The 26592-nt window shown below is 38.9% G+C and overlaps 2 protein-coding genes across 11 annotated transcripts in view; both read left to right on the forward strand.

Moving 5' to 3' along the window:
• Positions 1 to 5010: 5010 nt before the first annotated feature.
• Positions 5011 to 13025, forward strand: LOC122888349 (leukocyte cell-derived chemotaxin-2-like). 4 transcript variants are annotated; one of them, XM_044222701.1, is made up of 6 exons: positions 5011 to 5099; positions 5387 to 5452; positions 8375 to 8668; positions 9143 to 9233; positions 9677 to 9822; positions 11899 to 13025. In XM_044222701.1, exons 2-6 carry the CDS (start codon positions 5401 to 5403, stop codon positions 12063 to 12065), a joined length of 750 nt encoding a protein of 249 aa, XP_044078636.1. In that variant the 5' UTR covers positions 5011 to 5099; positions 5387 to 5400; the 3' UTR covers positions 12066 to 13025. The 4 variants fall into 4 exon arrangements, with proteins under 4 accessions (XP_044078636.1, XP_044078638.1, XP_044078637.1 ...); XM_044222703.1 differs by having other exon boundaries at positions 9748 to 9822; positions 11899 to 11950; XM_044222702.1 differs by lacking the exon at positions 5011 to 5099 and adding an exon at positions 5216 to 5267.
• A 2183-nt stretch (positions 13026 to 15208) lies between these two features.
• The window catches only part of sh3pxd2b (SH3 and PX domains 2B), a 38124-nt gene continuing 26740 nt past the window's right edge, over positions 15209 to 26592 (forward strand). For 3 of the 7 annotated variants that reach the window (XM_044222487.1, XM_044222488.1, XM_044222492.1), the window contains exons 1-2: positions 15746 to 16155; positions 19255 to 19335. In XM_044222487.1, coding sequence (XP_044078422.1) covers positions 16084 to 16155; positions 19255 to 19335 — 153 coding nt within the window. In that variant the 5' untranslated portion in view covers positions 15746 to 16083. Of the gene's footprint in view, positions 15409 to 15745; positions 16156 to 19254; positions 19336 to 26592 lie in introns of those variants that run through there. The other 4 variants (XM_044222491.1, XM_044222489.1, XM_044222493.1 and 1 more) reach the window with 2 other exon arrangements.

The following is a 26592-nucleotide window of genomic DNA, read 5'->3' on the forward strand; positions in this document are numbered from 1 at the left end:
GTCGTTGCAGCAGTGGCTTTAGGAAGGCTGTTTTGCTGTAGCTATCAATACTGGAGTCAAATCAGTCGTTCTTTGGGGCTGCAAGCAGCTTCCTGCCTTGTTTGTCCATAATTTGTACATATCTACTTATTTCTACTTCTATTTTCATTTCACTGATACATGACAAGGACGCTCTCTTTTTCTCACACCTCTCTGTTCACCAGAGTATTATCCCAGCAGGGTATCAACTTGTAATGTTCAGTTAAACAATAATCATCCCTGTGAAAAGGTTTAGTTTGTTTTTGTAGATACTACTTTTTTCTCTGCCTGGTAGACAGGTGTATTAGTATCAATTTCTCTCTAATTATGTGTGTAGTAGGTGCTTACGAAGGCTAATTATACATTGAAGCTGCATTGAAGGAGTTTTATCTTGGAAGCGTGATGTAAAAACACTGTAATTATAGATAATATGGGTGTAATTAGGTACTTCTTAATGAACAGACTTTAAATGAGATGTTGCTTAGATGAGAGCAGGAGCTGGATAGGCCTGATACACTTTTTGAACTTACTTCTAATGTATTGTCCTCACTTACAGAAGTCTGTATGAGCTTGCATCAACAATCTTTGATATGAAAATGGGGGGCATCTGTGTTGTTTCATCAATGCAACCTCACAGTGCAGCCTAATCGATCCAGCGGCTGCTGTGTCTGTGCCCACCACATTTAACACCTGGGATAAGCATCATGATGAACAGACTATCTTGGTCTCATTACCAATTGAAAACACATTATTCTACACTCTTATAAAGCTTATAAAGGCTCCATGAAAGGAAAGAACCTGAATCAAACTCTTTCCTCTAACAAGGCAGCAGTTAAAAAAAATGGCCTTCTCTCTCTTCCTTTGCCCTCCAGCTGGGATCAGATGCTAGTGAGGGGGACAAGGCTGACTGCCTTGTTTTTCAGCAGTGACTTCACTGCTGAAAAACAAGGCAGGCTCTCTCTTAATTCATTTATTCCCCTGCTCCACCTCGTCTTTCCCTGCGCACCTCTGCCTTCTTCGTCATGAAAGCGAAAGGGATGTGATTTAGCCACCTTCCCCGCTGTGTTTGATATTCTCACTCGCCTCCGCACTGATCCATCAATCATGACACCACGCTTTGATCCGTACATGATTGGCCGTGACATGTGTGACATTCATCGCCTTGGCCTATCACATTCCCCGCTGTCATTATGTCCACTCCTGCGCAGTTCAAAGGCTGGGGCCCTTAAAGTTTAAGCTCTCCCTCTCTCTCTCTAATGAACTAGTTTTACTTTGTCATCTGTGACTTTACGTTTTCTGTCCTTCATCCCTGCATTTGTTGTGTCATGGGCTCTATTAATTCTCTCAGAACGAAGGTTGCGAAGCAACATGAAGAAAATGTTACAGGTTAAAGTGTCAAATAGAGCCATTTGTTTGAGCACAAAAGATAAGATACACTTGCCTGATATCAGACAAAATTGTCGACTCATTACACTCACACTTACAATCAGTCAACTCTGTGGAGTGGGCAGATTCATAGGTCTGGACCCAGGCAAAAGATACACATCAGTTATCTTTTTTTGCAAAAACTGTTCCAAATGCCAATTTTTATTACAAGAAACATCATTATTACAGGATAAAGCCCTGAACAAAAATAGACATTGCTGAGTTTTCAAAGATTATGTGACTCCCACTGTGCCTTTGTACTTGTGGGAACAGTGCAGTGTAGTGGACCTCAAGCTGTGTTGAATGCACACATCCATTGGAGAATATCAGATTATTTAATGCTCTGGAATAATATTGCAAACACTCTCTTTCATTTGATACTAGCCCATGCTTTTGAGTCATCTGTTTCGCTGTCTTTCTGCTTGTTGCTCAGGTCGGCTTTTAACTTGTGCTGTAGGTTCATGGGAATTCGCAAGAGGGATGAAGGACATGGACTGACATTTGTATATTTTAAAAGATATGCTCTGCCTAAATGTTGTTGTTTTGTTCCCTGCAGACCCAGAGAGAGACAGAGATGTGTGACCAGACTTTAGTCCATCCACTAACGCCCTTTGAAAGCCCTCCCTTGGAAGACATGGAAATGCTTTTAGTAGAGCACATTATTCAGACTTTGGTGCCCCCTGTCTGCTGCTGCCAGTGTCGCAGAGTTCAACCCCTGCCCTACGGCGCTCTCTTTGTCTGCTCTGGATGGCTAAACACCTGCTCCCCAAACCCCACAAATATGTTTACAGATCAACAGAGGCAAGTGGGTGTGACTGTGCCATTGTGTTGAGAAAGCAGATTTAGACTCACTGATCAACAGACCACAGCCACAAGCCTGTTTTGTGAGATGTTCCTTTCACCTGAGCAGCAGAAAGAGGTGCAGTAAAAATTAAATGAAAGAGTCAAAGTCAGGCTCATAACCACTCAGCTTGTCAAAGGGTGAAATATCACTGCGTTCTTTCGATATTCTGTCTGCCAACAGTTCTCAGTTGCAGTGCCTTCAATCTTCATGGGGAAAAGCCTCACTGCATACTTTTTCTTTACAGATGACAGGGGCCTGAATGTCATTTGATGCAGGCCTGGCAGTTTGCTGAAGGGAACAGGAGGGAGAGGGAGGAAGAGTCAGATGAATTAGAGTGTATTTCAGGTCTGAGGCAAGTGGTGCATTGCTGCAACTCGTATCTCAGGGAAGGAGGGAGTTTAGGGGGGTATGGAGAAGAGCGGGTGGGAAGGGGAGGCTTTTGCAGCGCACTGTTGCTAGGAAACACTTGTGGCATCTCTACTCCCTCTCGTTGAAATGCCAGAACCAACTGACAGAGAAGCCGGAGTGAAATGTCAGTCCTATCCTCCCAGGAGTTTGAAGAATGTGGCGTGTGTTTCTATTTAAGTAGCCATGTTTATCAAAGGGCTCTCAAAGAGTCAACACAAGCCTTTCTTCTGCCGGAGCAGAGAGTGTTTAGGATGCAGGCAGGCTGGCTGGAGTTTCTACTGCTTTTATTCTAGTCTTCTGTTCGTCTGGCTGGCTGGCTTTCTTTATTCGTCTTTATCTTTTTCCCTCTCTTTCTGTCCTTCAAGATGTTTCTGCCTATTTTCTCATTTCCTCCCCTCACTCACTCACTCACTCACTCACTCACTCACTCACTCACTCACTCACTCACAATTACACTATCTCTCATTATTCTCTCCTATTCTATTTTTTGGTCTCCCTCGCTCCACAATTCCCTCTCTCCTTTTCAAATCTTGAGCCATGTGGTCCATCAGTGTAATCTACTGCCCAGATATTTGATTATCAAAGCTGTCTGGCTGCAAAAGCCTCAACTCTCCACTAGCCACTACCGAGCCCATTCCCCTACACTCAACAGTACATTGTAATTCAGAGAGAGTAACAGGCTCTGAATTAGAATAAAAGCATTCAAATTCTACAGTGACCTTATCTGCACCATAATATATCAGTAGAGTAAGATACAGTTGGACGTACAGATGAAGAGAAATTTGAATAAGCAAACAAAAATCAAATAACTCGTCATTTCTGGACATTTTCATGTAGCTGTGGAAAAGGAACAACACTTTTATTCCTGATATTAATTACAAAAGTAGGGATGTTTGAGTTAACAACAAATAACTTCAAACAACTAACTTCTATAATATATGAATCGTCTTTATGCTCATGCCAGCTATGACTTGTTTTAAATAAAGACACAATTAGAAGAGCTCCTACATTGTTTTACCACATCCAGTCAGAAAGATTGCCTTCACACAGCTTTCCTCAAGCTTTGAACTGCATTACCATCCACTTAACCTTGAAGTAAATCTTATTTGCCATCTTTGGCTTTCACCACATACATACCGCACAAAGCAGACTCTTAAATAACCCTATAGCCACATGCTTTATGGCATTCATCCATGTACCTAGGTTTCACGCTCCTACTGGGAGGGGATAAAATTCATACCATTGATTGACTTCCATTGCATTGTGTGGGGCCTTAAAGCTAATTATCTCATAATAATTGCCAGGCCCATGCATGGAAAATATTTTTTTGTCTCATTAAGGGGGAGAAGCCAGGATTTGACAGCATGAGGGCATACAGCAGTGAGACTTGACATAACAGTCCTATGCCTGCTGACTGCACTGCACATACTAATGGGTTTATATGGGGGTGGGGGGGAGGTGCATTTGGAACCATAAGAGGGGTCCCAGTCTGTATTGCATGTTTACTGGATAGTTGCTGCACCCTTAAGTGAAAATATCAACATTTTGAAAAACTCATACTGCCTTTTTGGACTTTTTTAAATATAATTCTGTGTTGCAGCTTTGTAGCGGCTGACATTGTTCTAACTGTCTGACACGCCTGTGAACATAATCCAGGCAGTAATTACATTTCCCACCACAATGTAATTGGGAAAACAAATAAGTATTATATAAATGTAATTTGTTGGAGACAGGGTTGCAATATAATAACATTTAGAAACTGTAATAAAATGTCCCTTTATGTAAGATGAAAATTATGATAAAACTCAGAATTCCCTAATGATATTATAAACATCTCATACATTACCTCATGATTCTTCTGAAGAATTTCCACTGAACTAAAAGTATATTAATAATAGTGCAATATTCTGAAAGAATAAGAAGTCAATACAGTTTCTGCGTTAACATTTACTGTCTAAAAAAGATATAGTTATCTTTAATCAAAAATGTATGTCATATGAGGCTGTGATAGTGCATGATCATTTGTTTTGTGATTTTCAAAACATTGCAAAGTAAAGAAAAGAGAGGTTAAAATGAAATTTGTCAATGCTGTTGCTCAGTTGGTAATAACTGATTTCAGATGGAACTGTAAGGTTATTTGTTCAAGCCTTACTTCCAGCTGCTTTTTCTTAGAGGCCAATAACTAGCTCTGTGTAACTTTCAATATAGCAACAAAAAGTCAATAAAGTGAGCCTTTTCCAGCAAGTAAATGGGTGTGTTTTCTAAAGGCCAATATTAATATTGACAGAGGGGAAGCGTCCTGTGGCCTGGGCCTGCAGCTTCCACAGCAGGCTGGTTTTCCAACAGTCCCTTCTTTGTTTTTCTACTGCGCCAGCCGGCACACTACAACTTCTCCAGAAGACTTGTATGTAGAATTGCATTTTCTCTCACTAGAAAATCTGAGCAGTATTCAGTCAGAAATTGGTATTTGGTCTGCTTCTGTTCGGCTCTTGAGATTTGAGATAGGTTTACTACTGTATAAACTGAGTTAGTGTGCAAAAATATGCTTCGGATTTGATTCTTAGGGTGAAATGTATGTATAAATAACCCTAATATACATAATAGCCTGCTGCTTTATTTGAGAATGACACCTATGGGACAGTTACATGACTAGATGGAATAAGGTTTCTGTTTTCTATCATTATTCTGCAGATTTTTGACTTCTGATGATGAGAATCCTGTTGAGGGTCTGTTTCATTGCAGCTCTGCTAGTATGTTGTAAGTAGCCTACTGAATGCAAAATGTAAACTATACAAGTTTTACCATATAATAATATATACATACACATATATACATATATGCAGTATGCCTGGAGTATTTATGTACAATAACTGTATCAAGTTGACCATACAAACACAAACACAAACACAGAGCCACACACAAAATGTCTACACATAACCACATACTATAATCATGTCATGTGTCAACACACTCACATACACACACAGCAATTTGCCATTCCAGTGTACACTAATGAGATTCCTATTATAGAAACAATAAATTGTGTATAAATATCTGCCTGCCCTGGAGATTACCATGAACTGAGCCCTATTAGCAGACTGTAAACTCCTGTAAACATAAACCTTGGGGGGTTTGGGCCTATTGCTGGAGTGACTGTGTGAGACATTTAAAGCATGACTGAATGCTTAATGCAACATTACATAATTGCATCTAACTACAAAGCTTAAGGCACACTGACTCTGAGGGACTGTTGAGCTACATGAAAATGAGACAGCCATCTTGTTACAGAGATAAAATTATATATGCCATACAGTGGATACAACTCTCTCTGCCATTGCATGAGAGGTACCCAGAAATCTATATGTCAAGTGGAGTTGATAGACACACGCCAGCCAGTCAGAACAGAGAATTATGTCTGTCTCTGTTTGCATTAATCCGTTTCAGTTAACAGTTGGTACTCTTTGACTGAATAGCCCTCTTTTTATTACTTAAAAGGTTAACTGTATTCATGTGTATCTGTAGTATCCCAGCCACAGACAGAATACCTTGCCATCAAAGTAAAAGTACAAAACAATGCAGCTATATAGCCTATTTGAACGAGCAGCTGGTTGTTCTCCACTCCCTGTCAAAAACTATCCCCAGATTCTTCTTCTGTGTCTTCTGTATATATTTATTGGAAAACCCAAACAATACTCAAACCCGCTCCTTTTTTAAAGTTATTCAACTTTGTCCAAAGAAAAATAGAAACTGAAGCTCTGACAAACACTTCACACAAATTTTGCTAAATCTATGTTCTTAATGATGTGCATGTTTTGCTGTACCAGTATTGGTGCCACAAACACATGTCTGAAGGAGTCGCTGGTCAAATTGGTAGGATGGAACAATAATAAATATGCAAACAGCAATTAATTAGCACACTAATTAAGTATGAGACATAATAGTAGTGTATGTTGCCCGGCAAGCACACTAACTATACACACAATATCATACAAAATATCTGATGTGGTCTTGACTATGTCTAGTGCAGTTAACATAATGTTAAAATGTAGTATTTGATAAACATTACATTGCATTTGATATGCATTCTTTCAGCATCATATGGAAACAGACACAAAGACAAACTGATTTAGAAGGTTACAGGACCATGGTTAGAGAAAAGTTAGACTGGTATGAACTCTATGGAAGTGCCTCAAAAAGCCCTAACAACCACGCTAAACACCCTAGCAACCATTTAGCCAAACCCTGCCAAACAATCAGAACATGAAATTCACCACATCGCAATAACATAATGACACCCTAACAACCTACCAAAACAGTGATAAAGTATGTAGCACCCTAAAACCCTCAAAGCCCAATAATGTAGCAACCACCTAGCAATGCACTAACAACAATTCAGCAAAATCCTCCTCCAAGCTAATGTTGCTCAGGCAACAAGCACACTTACATTTTTATCACAAAACTTTTGCATGCCACAGCCAGCTATCCTGGCCGACTGTTTCCCAGTCATTAAGGCCTTCTAGTGATAAGCAGCTTCTTTCAATCACTGAGCCCAGCATGTGTCCCTGTGCCAGGGCAGCGTGATTGAAATATTTTCTGTGCCTCTGAGGTTAATGAAGATCAAAGACTCATGTCTGGGCAGCAAAATTAGTATTCTTTCAGAATGAAAGCACACTATGAATAACTGAACTATGACTCTGTCAGTATATGGACAAGTAACACAGTTCTCAACAATTGTGCCCAGGCGGTGAGCTAAGATGTACCTAGAGACTTTGTAAAAATGTTAAGAAATTGTCATAAATAACCACGTCTAACAAAAGTATTTCAAAGACATAATCAAAAGTTTCATGAACTCATTAAAGTTTTTCATTAACATCTATCAGTTGTTAATGTCCAGAGGGTGTGCTTTTTAGCTTTTTTAAAATTATATTACAGGATTTTCATGGCATTTTATAGCAATCAGCAGTTAGGTGTGACTTAGAAATGTATCAAATTTGAATCAGGAAGTTTTGGGGAATAGTAATTTAGTCTTTCTTTTTAATCATGTGAATTTCTTGTGATTGGTTTTTGAGCCCTAAAGATAATGCACTTAACTCTAAATTTACTTGAGATGGCTAGGTAAGTTGGTGGGTAAATGTGTAGTATAATAGATACAAACACTCAGTTGCCAGTTTATTAGGTACACTTCGATAAAACTAATACAGTCTAATATAATAGTGATGCAATAAAACCTACCTTCATGAAGGATATAATGTTCAATTTTTGTGTTTGTGTTTTGTGTGAGGTGTTGATTAAACTGTACGATCATTTTGGAGGCTGCAATTTGTGGGGCTGTTGAATTGTATTGCATTATACTGACAGGTGTTTCTGTTATTTTGTCCACCCCATAAATATCAATGAGGGTAGGCTAAATCACAGAAACATATTTCCATATGACACAGTTCAGCAGCACCACAAAATACACTACTGAGTGTAGACTGGTAATTTGAGTACAGACAGTAAAATCATCTCAGTATCCTTTATTCTAAATGCTAAGAAACTAAATCCAAAATTGAAGGTAATCCCAAATATTAATCTCACAGAAATTTGATTTAGTCCTTAATCCAAGAGAGTTGTTTCAAGGCACATTCTCATTTTTAATCCTACCTCCTTAACTCTCTGCACCTTTCATCTATACTCAAGATGTGTTAAGTTGTGCTTCAGAACATGAAAAGAGGAAAGGTGAAGAATTTCAAAGCCCTGACAAGAATGCTGACAGTAACATCAAGGTGAAGAGAAATTACGCAACAGAAAATGACAGGAGTCCAACGAAGAAGGTCAAGAAGACAGGAAGTAAGAGAGTTTCCATGGGACCAAGAAGTGACATCAGATGCACCAAACTGGGAGGCATCTGCCAGCCTAACCATTACATCTGCCAAGGCCGATACCTAAAAGACAAATGTTTGGGGGCCAAGACGCGGCAGTGTTGTATGCCAGGTATAGTGACACAGTTACACATGAATGCAAACACATACCAGCACATATGCAAATATTACAAAGACTAACTCTAGGTGAGAAATATCCAGCACATGTGACACTTCAGTCACACAAACATACTGCTGTACAAGCATACCAAGTAGGGATTAAAAGGGTTGTGTACTGTTCTTTCCTGTCTGAGTCATGAAAATGTGTCACTGTGGGTGTGAGGCTGTATCAATGTCTGACACACCACTGATATAAAAAAACATCAATAAATTATATTTGAATAGTGTCTTTCTGCTGTAATTGGCCTTATTTCCACATGAATGGAACATGAGGTGACTCAGACAGGATGTTGAACAGTTTTTTTTTTTTAAATATGATTTTTATGTTTAGGCCGTTTGGAATGCAATACAGCAGCCTTTAAATATGTGTATTTTGGGAAGGAAAATATGGAACTAACATATTACTTTCTGTTGCCTCTCTCTGCAGTTGGAGCCTGGAGTATTCTTTGTGCTGGTCACCACAACAACAGAGTGAGGGCGTGTGATGTACATGGCTGTGGAGCTTTCAACTCCAGAAGGTGATTCTTCCTGATCTGATCTTCATGCTTTAACCTCAGAAAATTACTCTTGCTGTGACATGAGAGCTTGAGTTGATAATGCAGCATTTCTGGTGTTGCACATTCTCTGAAACTATGTGCCACTATGTGGCTTCTGACATGTCTTGCTGTGTGATCAACCTGGTTATGAGGTGGATTAAGTATTTTAACTTTGGTCTCTCTTGTCCCTTTAGTAGACTGATCCTAGATTTGGTTGGTGAAAGTGAGCTGTGCAATAAAATTACATCACCTTAAATGATTACTAAAGTTTTATAGATCAGTCCAGCTTTTGCTGGGTGGAAGGCTGGGCAGACATGTACTGACATTAGAATATCTTTTGGGCAAATTTGGTGAAATATGACTAATTAAATAAGCTTTTTAAGATGGCTTTGTAATTCCAATCTTTTCTGTTGCTCCTCTTACAGAGGTAACAACCTACATAAAGCAGTGGACCTGGTGTGTGATGACTATGGTATTGTCAATACTCCATTCTCAGGCTCTCTGGCGGGTCCAGTGAGTCGGAAAGACCCCGCTGGGCATCAGTATGATGGGGTCAAACTTCTCAATGATGGTAAGGAGGACAAGATGTCAATGCAGTACTTGAAAGTGAGTGCAGCACAATGGAAATAAACTTCTGAAGATTATTAATCACTATTTGAAATTATAGGATACAGCCTTTGAAAATGTTATGTCAACCAACATTCACATAGAAACCAATGTTAAAGACAAGACTTTTGAGTGCATCTGTCTACTAAATAAAAGAAAAGTAAGTATTTTTACTTAATGATGACTGTATAATAAATCAACAAGACTAAGAGTCTACAGCCACGCTAGCTGCTCTGTGAGGCTGTAAAGCTCATTATAAAAAAAACCAAACTGTTAGGTAAACCATGATGATGCTTGATTAAAAGTCAGTGGATCACCAAAGTTCACAAAGACCATCAATGTCTGCAACAAATTTGAAAACAAACAGTTGTCGAGACATTTCACTGAACCACAAATTTTAATCTGCTAGTGGTGCTAGAGGAAAAATCAGGGAATAACGAAAGTCATTAGGTTTCATCCTCTGGGCACTACCTGTACCAAATTTCATAGCAATCCATCCAAAAGTTGTTGACATATTTCAGTCAGGACCAAAGTGGTGGACCAACCAGCTGACTAACCGACATTGCCATTCCTAGAGCTACGTTGTTAGTATGGCTAAAAATCGCTGGACACATCAGCTAAGGTTCTCTGGAAATTTACATTGACATTGACATTTAGAAGTCATGCTGGTATTTGCTGCAACTGAAAATAATGAAAAAGCAGGTTTTATTAAACCACTGTAACCTTACTGTTACCTCTGCAAGTAGATTCCTGTAATCTGTAGTGTATAGGGGTCATGGCTAGGGCAAAGGCAATGTTAGGTTATTATGGTGTGGGCGTTAGGTGGGGATGAAAAGAAAATGTGATTTAGAGGGATTAGTCAAGGTGTTGGAAAGGGGGACTGAGACTCCATTGAACTCCTGGTTGCCTCTAACACCAGGACCCAGCTCAATGTAAAACCCCATCAAAGGCTGTTCATGAGTAATGACCCCCACTAAGGGCCATCATTACAGAACAAAGCAATGCATCAGCGTTTGTGTGTCTGTGCAGATAGAGGCTGGCAGAAGAGCGCACACATGCCTTTGCAATGTACAGTATCTTTGTGTCTGTATGTGCTTGAGTGTACTTTGAGAGCATCCTGAGTTGATAAGGGCACTGGAGTGATGAGTAAACATCATTAGTTCTCATTCTGCCTCTACCCTTAATTGAACTGTATAATCACAAGAACACATGTACTGTCAGCTCCTTTCATCTCAGGGTAAAACACAGACATGATTAGACATCACAGAGACACATTACCTCGCCATGATACCCACATTAATGCTGAGACACTCATCATTAAGAGCTCGTAGGATTTAATGATGATGCTGAGTTGTAGACCAACCAACTTTTGGGTTGTTTGTTTCTAAGTTGGCAACTTTCTTGTTTTTTGCCACAGAATGGTGAAAGGGTGATGGTAAGAAAATTGTTATTAAGGGTCTTGAGCCTATATTGAGCCATTTGGAATTATAAATGAGCAATTATAATCCATATTTCATATTTGTTGCGTTCCCTAGGAGCATTTTCATCAACACAGGTGTGCAATACGTTTGTAAAAATTGTATACAGCGCATTAAGAGGTATTTATAGCTTTTAAGAAGCAGTTGCCCAAGGTGAGGGGAACGCTAAAGTTGTTTAAAATGATTGGTCAGGAAGGATTCCTATTTTACACATGCATTCACCTGTGGTGTAGAAACAGCTTTCTACTGAGATGTCATTCAACACAACTGCATCCATACTTTCCACAAATTTACCCCATGAAGGTAAAGTAATGAGCACAATCTGACTTCACAGGTATAAATTAGCCTAAACTCTCAAAAATATTCTTAGTTGTGTCAGTGAGCTGAATTGAGTCATTCTTGGCATTAGCATCATCTCTTTGTATGCCAAAAATGTCACTGATATTCTCAAATTATTAAAGGAAAAAGGTATGCACATTTAAAAAAAAAAAAACTCTTCCAAGCAGGAGATAACAGGGCATTAATATCCTCATAAGTATATTTTTTGTTTCTGTCTCATCCAGTACACTGTGTGAAGATCTTCAACATCCGTCCTTACCGTTACATCGGCCCGGTGGCTCAGGGAGAAGCCTTGGGTTATCTGTTGCCGCTGCAGGAGCACTTCTCCGGCATCACATCACATCTGGAGCTGCAAATGTGTGACGGCACTGACCCTTCACCTTTTATATGACCTCTAACCTTTCATCTTTAACATGACGTCTCAGTCTTTACCGTTGTGACATTTCATATGACCTCTCCTCCAAATTTACCTTGACCCTTCACCTTTAATATGACCTGACTTTCATCTTGCATGCAACCTGTGACCACTCACCATTCGAAACCCTTAACTTTTGTCCCTTACCCCTGCAGATATAATCCCTGATGCCTAAAAATGATCATGATACCGTATGTTAGTTCTAACTTTTCCGTGCCCTGAAAATGAGCACTTTTTATTTGAGAGCTCTGACACTTAAAGTTCCAGTGTGTAACATTTATTCTATTGACAGAAATGGAATATAATATTCATAAGTATGTTTTCATTAGTGTATAATCACCTCAAAATATGAATTGTTGTGTTTTCATTACCTTAGAATAAGCTGTTTTTATCTACATAGGGAGCAGGTCCCCTTCCACGGAGGTCACAATGTTGCACCACCACATTTCTACAGTAGCCCATAACGAAAAAAACAATCATTAGCTCTAGATAACTTTCAAACGCCTTTCGCATTTTTTCGGGGCCACGGTAGTTTCTCCTACACGCTTGGAAAGGGAGGGTGAAGCGAGCAGGTAGCTAGTTGTGGGAACTAGCCCAAAACTTCCCCTAATGACAGCAATTTAAGTATCGTTCTTACAAGCTCATGATGGCCAGCTGTTGTGTGACTTATGATCCTTCATCTCCATTTATCCATGTTTTAGCCTTTTGTATATTTTTGTACTATCATTATTATCTTTTTTCCACTGAATGTCATGTATTTTTATAAAGTTAACTGGAAACTAACCAAATATTTCTAAAAGTAATGACTCTTGCATACTTTTCTCCTATAGCTTTTATATAAAAAAAAGTTCCATCCCTCGACATGGACTCATATGACCCCTTTTACGCAATCTCTTCATAATTGATTGATGCAATAAATTCTAACTTTCATTTCTGCTTTTGGTTCAAGTGGTTGCTATTTCCCATAACCCAGTTGGATGTAAAATGTAGGATGTGACAAGTTTAAATTGGGGAGTCATATATTTTCATAACTTGTCATAAAAAATAAATTGTTACATTTTCTTAATACTCTATTGTAAATTCTAACTTGTTATGACAATTCTGTCTTCTGACATTTTCTCCGTAAGGCAGCCAGCATTTTTATTAGTCACCTGCAATTCTGCAAGGGATGTACCTCCTCAGATGGGGGGAAACTGCCACATATACAGTATTAATGTAATGAGTACAAGACACCAAAAGATGGAGCTGTCTTGCAACAAAATTGTCAGTCAAATCTCAAACTTGGTCATTAGTCTTTTAAAAATTGGTAAATATGATGTTACAAGTGTCAACTTTGACATTTTTTGAGTTACTTAAAAAATAATTCCAGTTAAATCAAAAACAATAAATTACTGCATAATACTGTGATATTAATAGGGAGATGACAACTGTTATACTTCTTAAGCACTTTTCTGAAACACAAATAGCATATTTCCAGTGTAACCCATCACAGCTTTAATCATCTCAGGACTGAGAGACACATTAACCGCATACACACATGAGGTTATCATGTGATGCACTTAAGTGAGTCAAGCTCAACAGTTCCTCCCTTTCACCTCAACTCATACAAGATTTACGTTTTCCACCATTATTAGGAACAGTTATTACCCACAGTAGAGCCTTACCTTTTTACCTCACTGCCAACTGGAAACCTGTGGTGGATTTAGGTTGAAAAGCAAATCATGTTGCTGTCCACATGCACCAGCAACAGTGCACAGCTGAGCAAATCAAAAAAATATACCATTATCCATAGGCCTCATAATAATATCCCATATCCCAATTTCCCATCATACATTTTTTTTTCCAGTTATCATGAAACATGCTGTTTCCTTTTAGACATTTTCAAGTTGACAAATAGTGGGTGCAACAAACAACAAAATAGATCAGGTCACTTGAACCTGGGTTCCTAAGGTCATACACTTAACCCTATATCACTCAAGTCAATCAATTGAATTATACAGCCCAAAATCACAAATTTGCCAACCAGAGTACTTATACCCCTGTGGGTACTTCTGCAGTTGCCAGGGGTTGCGTGGAAAGATTGTGAGTAGCTCAACTAACGTTAATTTTGAAGGAAAAAAAAATAGAAATTAAGATGTAATTAAAAATATATATGCCCATACAGTTAGCTATATAACACCTGAACACCACAGGTAAGAGTGAGTGAACTAACGTTAACTATTATCAACCAAGCGAAAAGTTGAAATAGGAACGTTAGTCATCGCTGAATGTAACTGGTTGAAATAGCTAGCTTGCGAGATAACTATAACTAGCCTATAAGTAATAGATAAATGCTTTAAATAGTTAACTGGCTAAAAGTAATGGCTAAATGGTTGAAATAATTAGCTAGCTAAAAGTAAAGAATAGCTAAATGGTTAAAAGGGACAGCTAAGAGTAATTGATAACTGGTTGAAATAGTTATCTAGCCAAGGTAATTGCTAAATGGTTGAAATAGCTAGCAATGGATATATAGTTGACGTAGCATAAATTGAGGTTGAAATAGCTAAAACTATATGGCTAAATGGTTAGTTTAGTTAGCTAAAAGTATTGGCTAAATGGTTGAAATAGCTAACATAAAAAGCAACGGATAAACGGTTGAAATAGTTCGAATAAATTAAGGTTGAAATAGCTAAAACTATATAGAAAAATGGTTGAAATGGTTAGCTTAGTTAGCTAAACATAATGGATAAATGGTTGAAACGTACAACGTTTTAACTTGTAAATAGTTCGTTTGTGCTTCTCTCTCACTCTTTCTCTCTGGATTACGATGTCACTACGGGTTGTAAATATGTAAATATTTCGTTTGATCGTCTTTTAATTTATTATTTTTACTTTTTTACTTCAAATACACATGTCCCCGGAGTGAGTTTATGATTATTTGGCCAAAGATTTCTCTAGCTACTTTTTACGCCTTAAATTAAGGTCATCTCTCCCTGACTGCACTAAGCAGTATGCAAATGAATGCGTCATGGCGTCATCAACATGCAAATGAGAGTATGGCGTCATCTGGCGACTCTTAGCGACTTTTGGAGCTAGTGCTAGCTACTTTCATCGGAAAAATGTTGGCAACACTGATAACTGATTGGTAACTTAAGTTAGTTGTATGAATACAAGCTTTTCCAAAGTGACGTGACAGTTTGACAACTTGAAAAAATAGTTGATTAATATCCAGTTTATCATATTTAACAGATTTGGAGCATGAATGGTGGTGTATAGAGTAGACGGAAATAGCAATAGTACAATTAGGCTACAGTATAGAGGGGCAGAATGACAATATAAGGTAAGACGACAACCATAAATGAAGTAAATGTATGCTCTGCTTTAGTGCCCTTGAGCATGATGCTGCGTTTGAGTAACGTTACTACCTCAAACATTTTCAATGATAATTTAATCTTCAATACATAGACATAGCTTTCACTCTCTACTCCCCTTTTCGAATCTGTGTATTTTGTGGATTATTGACAATAAAAGTGTTTGATAACATATGAATTAAAATGTTCACACCCAGTAATAAAAATGCAGCTATTAAGTGTATAGATTGAACCTATGGCTGAGTGATCCCGCAGCCTGTGGTTTGCTCTGACGCTGGAGGGTTGGTCCTTGGAGCATATTATGAAGCGTCCCGGTTGCTCTAGTGGGAGTGGGCGAGCTGGGATAGGCTGGGAGTTTGGTTGGAGCCGTCAGCGGGACGGGATTAGGCACAAGAAGGGGGGAAACGAAGAACCGACCGACTATTAACTTCTGGTTTGTGAGCGGCTGCATGTTGGACAGGAAATCTGACGTAGACAGCTTCACGGAAAATAGCATTTGTTGCGTTAAAAGGCCACGGATCTGAGCGGCGCGGATGACAAACAAGCGTCGCCGTGCAAACTTTCTCAACCGGGTTTGATCGCTCGTAAAACCCAACAGGGAATTGTGTTTTTGTTTTTAACGGAGGCGTAAAGAAGAGGACATCATGCCACGGCGCACCGTGCAAGAAGTAACAGTGCAAGATGTCCAGAAGCGGAGAAATCCGAACAAACACTACGTAAGCCTCATTTAAGTATCACAACGTCAGGGTTTTGCTGCTTAAAGTGAGCAACATGTCGAGGTTATTTTGCAGTTCTTCTCCCTTTCCTGTCGGGTAAAGTAAAAACAAAGAGAGTATCAAATTACAGTCTACCACGCCAGCCAGACTTGCTCAGGCTCAGACCAATCATTATTTTAATATGAAGACTGTTAGCACCCCAATCTATGGCGAAATCGGTGTATTAGATCCCAACAACCCACACAGTGAAGAAAAGATAATAAACACTGAAGTTTGACAGCCTTAAAGAGTTACAGTCTTGTTTAAGTTGTTTCTCAGTTTGACATTTATCTTAAAGTGAGTCAGACTGTAAAAAAATGTTGGATTTATCAGTTCTTTGTTTGTGTCTCAAATTTAACCAGCAACTTTTGTCTTTTACTCCTTAGATGGATTTCGGTCAGTATTGTTATGTTGGGTACCATTAAGGAGCATTCAAATAGATCTGGCTCATCTGACCCATGACCCTCCCTGAGTCTGCATACCTTCAAGTGACTATCAGCAATTCAGTATCACATGTATATATGTGAATATAGACATTGTACTATTACTACCAGAGTCTGCAGTGTAACAAAATCTCTTCCAGTGCTTGTCATATGCCTGCTCTCTCATGTGTGCCATCATAGAGGAAGGTCACAGAAAACATCTCAATAGGCAAATCAATCCAGTCCACAAACCATCCAGACTAATCCCCATGAAGATAGAGTTCAAATTGAGCATCCCAGCTTTGTCATGCCTCAGGCTTTCCAATTTACTCAGAAAAACATACCTACAGGCACCAGTAACCAGGAAGTATAATTAACAGGGTTTCTAAGTTCATGTGAACACAAGGCAATGTTTGAACAAGGGTCTTAACATTACATACCAAATGACGTGGAATTTGTAGTTTTACTTTTGTGACTTCAGTTTTGTAGTACAGTACATTGTACAGTTTTCATTTATGCCAGTTTTAGGGTTTTATTTTAATCAAACATTACCAAATGTAATGATAATTAGACTATTTACACAGCATACCTCTAGCGGTGTTTAATTGATTAAAAGTGATGATATCCTTATGTCTGTAAGAGATGTCAGGTGATAATGTGATTATATCATTAGCAGTGTCTCTCTATTGGCATAAAGTATCTGTGCCAATTTAGGGGATCTGTTCGAGTCCCATTACTGTGTGTGGCGCAGGAGAAAAGTATGGATATTATTTCCTGTTTCAACTATCATTCCCCTCTGGTACTGTCAAGCTTGTGTGGGAGACAAGAAGGTCAAAAAGACAAAAAACCATTGCTCGCATTTTCTGCAATTCATAAACAGTGGAGCTTTTATCATTCTTGTCTGAAAGTGAATAGTGGGGGATACATGTGGGCGAATTTGTCCGCAAAAGTGCACACAGTCAGTTTGATGTAACACATATGACATCATGCGATCTAGAGGGCCAACGGGCAGAGCCACTGCCAAGACCTTAGCAGGTGTTCGTGTTAGTTCCGTGTGCATGGTGTTTGCCTGTGTGTGCGCTCATATGCATATGTTGGTTTGCATCCATCTATGTGTGAAAATGACGCCTGGGTTTAGGGACCAACAAACCTTATACCGCTGTGAGTGTTAGTGGTCAAGGACACAGAGTTCTTGAGGTCCTGTGTCTTTTCCATCTGTCTGTTTGCTCTCTGGTCCAGCCCATGTTGTTTTGTTCCTCTGCTACTCTCTCTACACATGCAATGCCAGACACCGTAAATCTTCAAGAACGGTGGAGGTGTGGTTAAGAGTACAAAAAGCAGCTTATAGCTCTTCTGCTCATCAGAGTTGAACCTATCTTGTAGAAAGGGAAAAACCCATGAAAAATCACATGCCCAAGCGACTTACTGATATAAGAGCATTTTATTGGCAGTATTAGTGTTTCATTGACACTTTTATAGCTTCTCTGGTCAATTAATTATATATAAAGTTATAGCTTTGTTTTTTTTCCTCAGAGCTATGTCTTCAGCCTCATTTGTTATTGCAGGTGTTGTAGTTGTAGTTTAAAGAGATTAGACTGTAACAAGGAAAAAAGCTCACCATATACCTTTTTGCAAATAGTGGTTCTCCCTCTTAATTGTTGAGAATTTAGTGAATGGTAGTTGGCCACAGACAATACCCTGAAAATAGTCCTTATACCCACACACACACACACAGAATTTGAAATAAATATATATGTTTTGGCATGTAACTTCATAACTTCAGGAAGACAGCTGGCCTACATAGCTCCTGTAGTTGGTCCATCCATGGCCATATCTGACTCTAGTGCCCTGAAAGAGAGAGTGAGGCCAGAGAAGGTCTGGGAGTGGGGCCAACAGCATTCAGCCAGACACAGTGAGCCACAAGGGAGTTTCCAATCACCTCCCTGCCTCTCCTTTCTTCTCCTTCTTTAGAGAACAAAATGAAGAACTGTGTCTGTTGCCTCTAGACTGCAATGATTAGACTAGATGCTTTGTGATGTTTTACCGTTGTTGATACGAGGCTGATGGAATTTGCAGTTGCACATGTACAAGAAGTACATTTTTACTTAACTTAGTGCCACAAATGATACAAAACGATGTATCTCTGTATTCTAATGGTGTCGTGGCACTATGCATACATTTAGAATGTGATGTTCTGCTGTATTGAAGGCATCACATCAAACTCATGAACTGATGTTTCTACTGCTGCTTGTGCTGCTCAGTTCTTTATGGCAATACAATGTTTCCCAAAGAGCTGCAATTTTGAAAAGACCGCATTGTCAAATGTGCTGCATCCATACATGACAATGACTTCCTCTTCAAAAGGAAGTGATGCAAATGGACTGGGAAGTGAAATAATCCGATAGCCCTATTGTGTTCATGTGAACAGATGATGATAGTGACTGCTGCCTCATGTTGCCTGACAAGCCTGCTGTCTACCTTTCCTTATGCTACCCTCTCAAGGAGTCACAGCACTGCCAATTACTGGCACTATGAGTCAGGAGTGTTGCCCCAGGGGGTTTGGATTACCAAGTGGTTGACAATAATGGCTGTTTGTTAGTTTCAATGTTCCAGTTATTTGTGTCTTTTGCCTTTTCAGGTTTACATCATCAAAGTGTCCTGGAGCGATGGCAGTACAGAAATCATTTACAGACGCTACAGCAAGTTCTTTGACCTGCAGGTGAGTACATGTGTTAGTGTGTGCATGTGTAACTGTGCGTTAGTGTGTCTTGGTATGTGATTGTCTGTTTATATAGTAGTTGTGTGTGCAGTTGCATGTTTTAGGGGGCAAGGAGTGTGATAAGTTAGAACTTTTCCAACAGAGAAGACTAGCATAGGTCAGGAAGTGAATGGAAGTACTCTCTCCATACAGCACTGTCCTCCTGTAGACCTAGTGCTTGTAGCCAACCTCTCCCTGCTCCACCCATATGACATTGGTAATTATATTGTATGAGAGGAGTCGGAAAATGTCCCAATGAAGTTAATAGAGAACAGTGATGAATACAATGACCACACTGATGACCACAGAAATGTCTGAATCATTCTCGAACGTCACACTGGCAGTGTGTGTTGCACAAGGAGGGAATCTCATTAGTATCCTAGTTTCCCTTCCTCTTTCGAAGGTAATGGATCTGGGGCCCTGGCCACGTCTGAGCTTAGAGAGCATGGACTCCAGGAAATCCAAAAAGGCAACAGCTTTTAATGAGCACAAAGTCAATTTAGGCGAAGCATACTGTCAACCCTAATTGGATTAAATTCCTTTTAATTGATTAGGATCATCAAAGCATGAGCAATGAAATAAAGAATTATAGTGCTCCACTGAGGTTTTGCAAATGTAATGTTAACCAGAAGAATGTAAACTATGTTATTACTAATTTTATTAGTTTGACTTAAGCCTACAAAAGCTGCCAACAGTTTTATAAATCAGCTCATATCACACAATTGTTTTTTAAACATTGTACCTTTCTGTTGTTGAGGCCATGCCGAAGTAAAAGTGCATGTGTAGCTATTAACAGTAATCTTTGTAGTGTAATGAACACAGATTGACTAAAAACATTGATTAAGGGCTGTTCCTGTTACTTTACTGATAACATGTAATGGGGTATTAGGTCATCTATGCCCACTGTTGAACTATTGTCAATCATTAAGAACTGCAACTTGTCTCCTTCTAAACAAGCACAGACCCCATCCCTCTTTATCATTTGGGTCAATATAGACTATAGTAATTAATAAGGAAGTTTTCTTAAAAGGACAAGAAAGATGGCTAATCTAAAAGAGTACTAGGAGGATTCTGGACTTTTGGACTGGAATTTAGGCTGAATGGTTGGTTGAACATCTGTCATTGGCTTATTCTCAATTATATATGCAGATATTGCAACTAAACTAAATTGATTGGTGAGAGATTCACAATGTTGGTAATTCAGTAAATTTGTTTTAATCATCCAGCCGTACCATGTTTTGCTTTTGATGTTTTTGGCTCAAGGCTTTTTAGACTTTGTGAGTGGTGTGACTAAGTGAGAAGAGGAGATTGGGAGACATATGAGACAAATGAGAGGGGATTTTTTTTTCTAATATAGGCTGGGAAGTGATTTTTGAAAGCCAGAAATCTTCGAATCGAATGAAGTAATTGCTGTTTCAGAGACCATACCTGTTGTCATTTGTGTGCTAGGAAGCACAAAATCTTACCTGTTAGCTCTTAAAACATCCACAAATGCTGATAAAACGTTAACTGTCACTGGTCATTTCGACAATATCATTCCATGCTTATTTCATCCATACTTCAGCATATTACCAGTACAAATTACTAGTTACATCACTAAAGACCTACAGTATCAATGACCAGTGGTATTGAGTCAGATGAGCATATATGAGATATTTTCAGCAGGGGCATTCCCTGCTGCTGGTCACCCCTGCCATGCCATTCAGCTGCTTCCTGCTGTGTTGACAGCCTGTGGGTGGGCTCGCACTGGTGAGGGAGATGTAGATAAAACCCAGCTGGAGAGATTACAAGCGAATCTCTTATCTCCTGTTAGGTTTGGCATTGGTTTATAAGCCACCTTGAGGCTGTGGTATTTCTTACAGAAAAGTGGCAAGTGGCATCAGCTTCACTATGATAAAGAGATTATACGTGTTTTATGTGCCAGCATTGTTTGTAGAATTTATTTGAAGTTGTATTTTGTAATCTTTTTAAAACATATTGACCTGTTACACTGTAGACTATGATGAGGAATAAGGCAGTGGTTTGACATCATCAGGCGTCATCCCAGGTGCCCGGCCAGGATGGTGACATAGAGCTGAGTCATTCAGCTCCTCTTTTTACCATTTCTTCATTTCCTGTCATCCTCCTTTGATTTTTTTCTATTTTATCCTGCCTTCTTCCCATCTGTGCTGGTCATCTCTTGTTCTGTGGCTTGATGCTGTTATTTTGTCTTGTGATTCAGGAGGGGTTTATATAAACTGAGAATAAGATGATAATGTAAAAGAAATGACACATGAAGTGTCTCTGGTCATTCCAAAGCCTCAGAGCCAGACAGGAAGTGTGTTTCACCACATCCTGTCAACAGCTGGCACAAGCAGCGGATGCCTTAGTTCAACCAAGGCAACATGTGCTTTTTTGTGTGATCACTACCACAGACTGTGTTTATTCACTCAGTCTGACTTCAATATAATTTCTACATTTATGAAGGGAATTTGTATTCTTCCAGACCTGCTTGGTTATCATTGTTTAAATCCACATATTTTATATTTGCATGATGGATTATCAGTTATGTTTTTTTATATAACAGGTTAAATCCAGACCAAGTTGTGTTGAGCAGACAGTGATCAAAGAGAAAAACACACACAGGTTGTCATTATATAATAATGAGTTTAATACTAATTTGCATTCCTTCACCTTTTTAAAAGTAGTTCTGTTGCACTAACTCGCCCAGTAATGATTCTCCTACCAGATTAAAGTATTTACCTGTTAATGGAGGTGCATACTGGTGAAGGACTCCATGGTGAGACATAATTATTGCCTGCACTTATGCATAAATGTATGTAATGCAAAGTATGTGTTTAGTCTTGCAAGCTGATGAATACTAAGAGAATCAATTGAGCAATTAGCATTTTAACATAAAACCTGTGGGTTTTTTCCCCCTCTGTTTCAGTGTGTTAAATTGTGAACAAAAATAGACTGATCTGTTGCTTCAGACAGATGGAAAGTGCAGAGATTTTTTTACCATGGGGTCATCCTAGTGGCTTTGCAATTTTATTTCCATGTCACTGAGAACAGTTTCCATGCTGCACACGTGTCCGCTCAACTTCACAAGCTTAGTCTTCTAGTGTTCCCAGTCACTTTTGATATAGGATATACTTTTACTTTAAAGTTGTAGGAAAAAATCCAATACATTGCTACTTGCTTATTCAGAGTTGCACAGCTGTCAGATATTTTCCATCTGCAGTAATCAAGTAACAAAACTTTTTAAAGGGAGGTCGGTTATTTTGCTTAGAGCAGTGGGGCTGCCTGTTCGTCCGCAATTCACCAAGCAGCAACAATGTGCTCATTTCCTTCTTGTGCACAGTAACTTTTGTGTAACAGTAACCATTTTTAGAATAAAATGTATTGTATTTTTAGCAGTGCAGTTTGTTCCTGAAACAATAACCCAAAACTTGTGTTTTTACTCAGGGAATGCTGAAAGATAGGTACCCTTTACTGAAGTTCTGTTAACGGTATTTGTGTTACAGATCTAGATGGTGTAGACCGAATATTGTGGACGAAAACAATGACAGTCTAAATGAATAATTTGTCAGTAAACATCAAGAATGTCAAAAACTATTGCTGTTGTTAAGATGACTCTCTGCTGTGACCTCTCTGGAAGTGGATGTGTGAAAAGAGAATGGCCGTACAGGGACTAACTTAAAGTAGAAACAGGTGAAGCAGTCATTGGCAGTGCAAAGCATTTAAGTTATTTTTGTATCATATTTTACTTAATTTCTATGCAGAAGGCAGCCCAGAATATAGCCATCTATCAAGTTAACCTACCAATTATGTCCAGAGCTACGACAGTTGATAATAAGCTCTTTGCATCATGCAGTATAGTATGTTAAACTTTTAACATTGAGGAGAGCCACAGCCCATGGATGATTTCTTTGTTCTCACTACTAGTGGACTAACAGCTCAGCCTTTCACAAATGTGGGGTGTTTTGGTAACAGCATGGTTGTCTGCAAAGGGTTAAAAACCTCAAGCATGAATGTATAGTGGACTGAGTGAAAGAATACAGAGAAAGGCATGTTGCAAAGAGAGCAGTCATTGTTCTCTGGCCTTTTATTCTCTCTTTCAAGAAAGTCTGGTGCATCTCAGATCTTCTTTATTAGGCCTTTATTTGAAGGCTGATGATGTGGTTAAAGCGGATATGGACTAGACAAATTATAGCCTCTTGGAAGATTACGTTAGTCTCTGAATCAGCAAGAATTTGGAAAATGAAATAACAGTGTTTAAAAGTTTACAGCATTACTGTCCATCTTGACAGACTGGTAATGTGACATGTTGACAATGGAAAGGTTTGTTCTTCTTCCTTATATCCCTGCACTGTTGGTCTAAATGTAGTCAATCAATGATTGCAATGTGTCAAACTGTTTTTTTTATTTATTATTAGTGATAAAATCAACATTGACACATCACAGCACAATTAAAAGACTGTGTGTTCAGAAGTGTATTCACTCTTTCCATTATTAAATTTCCCAGGCAGATTAAAGCTTTGCTGATTGTTGCCTTTTTATTGCAGGAAAACTAGATATCTTCCAAGCATTGTCTAGAATAATAGCAATATCTCCTAATCAACCTTTGATGAATTAGAGAATGAGTCCATGTGCCAGTGGTACTTTCAAGTCAGTCAGCTGTGAAAAAAAGTGACATTGCCGTTTACGGTTTGAATTTAACTTTTGGAATATTCTGACTGTATTAGCAGAGATATCCAGAACTGATGAGTTCATAGACTGAAATTATTCATTTTTGTTAAGCTATTGTTTAATGTGATCAATGTGTGATGTCCACAAATCATTATCTTTATCTGTCATTATACAATCTATATAGTACTAATGTGGCATGCATTTCCTTCTAACTGAAATTAACTCAGTAGGATATCATTTACAATAACATACTTCAGAATAGCCTTGGAAAGTCATGTGGAGCTTGACTGTGCTCCGCCTTGGCCTGCAATCCTCCTGCCTGTAGAGCATGAATATTTGATGTTGGGTGCATGATGTAACTGGGATTTTGAAGAGACTTCTTTACTCTCTCCAGATGCCTTTTCTTGTTTGAGTGGCTCTGATTACAGAGGTTTAGAGTAGACACAGAGACTGGGTGTGTCTGCACTCACCGTCAGACACATGGGAACAATTACAGTGTGTGGGGTATTGGCTCTTCTCTGTTTGTCTCTCTCTGTCTGCCTGTCTCTTTGGTCATGCTGTCTCTCTTAAGGTGGTACTGTGTGATGATGCATCGAACTCCACCCAGATTGTTGCTTTGTGAGTTTAGTGCTCTTTTTTGTCCTTTTCTGAATTCCTTCGTTGCTTTCTGCTGTATCTTAAGAAACTACAAGACTAAAGACTAAAGTGGACCGACTCACGTCTTTCCTTGTCTTGCTTTAGTAGACAAAGAGGGTTGATGGCTCACTTTTCTGCCCCAATGCTTTTCATTGTTTTTTGTTTAACTGGGGCTTTAACTTTATGATGTTGAGCTTTAGCAGTCAGAGCCAATGAGAAGTAATTTAAGTGAAACCCTGATGAAAGTCAAACATCAATAAAGAATTTGATTTAAGATTCCTAAGCCAGTGTCTTTTTTTCGTGGCGTGCTTGAAGATTTAAGGCTTGTGAAGCTCATTAGAAGGTTTAAAGATTAGGTTAAAATGAGATTGTTGAACTTCCTTGTATATGGAATAAGGCTGTTGCACAAAATGGTCAAACTGAGACAAATGGATATTTAGAAAGTGAAGCAGAGAAAACAAAGGTCAATAGGGTTTTTGTGTACAGCTGAAGATCTGTAGACATTCATTCACCTGTAAATCATATGTCCTCTTGAACATGCTTTATATCATGTTTCTTCCTTTTTTCTGACTGGTGCTTTTCCATCCAGATGCCTGCAACTATCCAGGAGCTGTCAGACTTTTGACTCTTGTGCCACTGTGGTACTGTTTCGTTGTTATATTTTCATATTACTATTATATTTCACTTAGAACATTTTTTTAACTAACATACATATTTCTATTATGGATGTTTATATATGGGTGAGATCTAATGAAGTTTTGCATCAGCTTTCACCATTCAATCTATTCTTCTGGCGCTCTTGGTCAGGATCGCATTGGCAAGAGGGTGGCTGATATTTTGTGACAGCTTTACTCAACTTAATTTATACTGCTAGAAAACGTGCTGTAGAAACCACATGAATACACTGGAAAAAAACATATATTGTATAAAACATGGATGTAGTGTCCGTGACGTCATCCATAGGATTCTGAAGAGCCGTTGTGAAGCTCAATGTGGGCGGCTCCGGCTATCGCCATCTTGGCAGTGCCTGACTCTGGCTAATCCAAAAATGGGCAAAGAGGTGGAGCTGAGGCAGGCCGAATGAAGCCTGGTTGTTGAACCATCTAGTGGCTAGCCACCTGAGAGGGCACCCACCTGTCACTCAAAGCGGCCAGGTCTTTAATTATGCATAACTTTAAGCCTTAATATAATTTAAACGGGTAGGCCTAAGTTATATAAAAATTCACTACCCGCATTGTTGTCATGAAGGGTGAAATTAGCTTTAGAGACCAAAACCGTTTTTTGTACAAGGCTGTAAACATGTTTATTTCTGCTGTAAATTTGACATTTTAACATGGGGGTTTATGGGGATTAACTCGCTTTTGGAACCAGCCTCAAGTGGCCATTCGAGGAACTGCAGTTTTTGGCACTTTCGTGTTGGCTTCATTTTTCAGCCCCGGAGGTTGCTGCTTGGAAAAAACATAGCAAGATAACATTTAATAGCAGTATTAAATGCAAGACTTGTCTAAGTAGGCTAATTGCATATTAGACACACCGCATTGTAGTCTAGACAATGTCATGGATGCTACAGTGACTTCTATAGCATACACAAATCCCGTCATATACCGTATACCCCGGTGAAATGTCAGGAAGGTATGAAAAAATAAAAATGCCCAAGCTTACTGCATATTCTAGAAATGAGTTTCTCATACCAGTCAAGCTACAGAGATATTTAATGTTTGGAGAAATGAAAACCATCCCTGATTTAAATATTTGGTGAGCCAGTTTGTTTTGACCCTCAAATGCCTCTGTGGAGCACATCCTTGATAGATATATAATTTTATCAGGTTGACATTGAACAGAACATAGCCAGAAATGGTATTATTCTCTTTTGTGATAGCCCTGTCTGGCCGATGTGTAGGCTACTACACA

The sequence above is a fragment of the Siniperca chuatsi genome, linkage group LG14 (assembly GCF_020085105.1).
Source record: "Siniperca chuatsi isolate FFG_IHB_CAS linkage group LG14, ASM2008510v1, whole genome shotgun sequence".
Lineage (NCBI taxonomy): Eukaryota > Metazoa > Chordata > Actinopteri > Centrarchiformes > Sinipercidae > Siniperca > Siniperca chuatsi.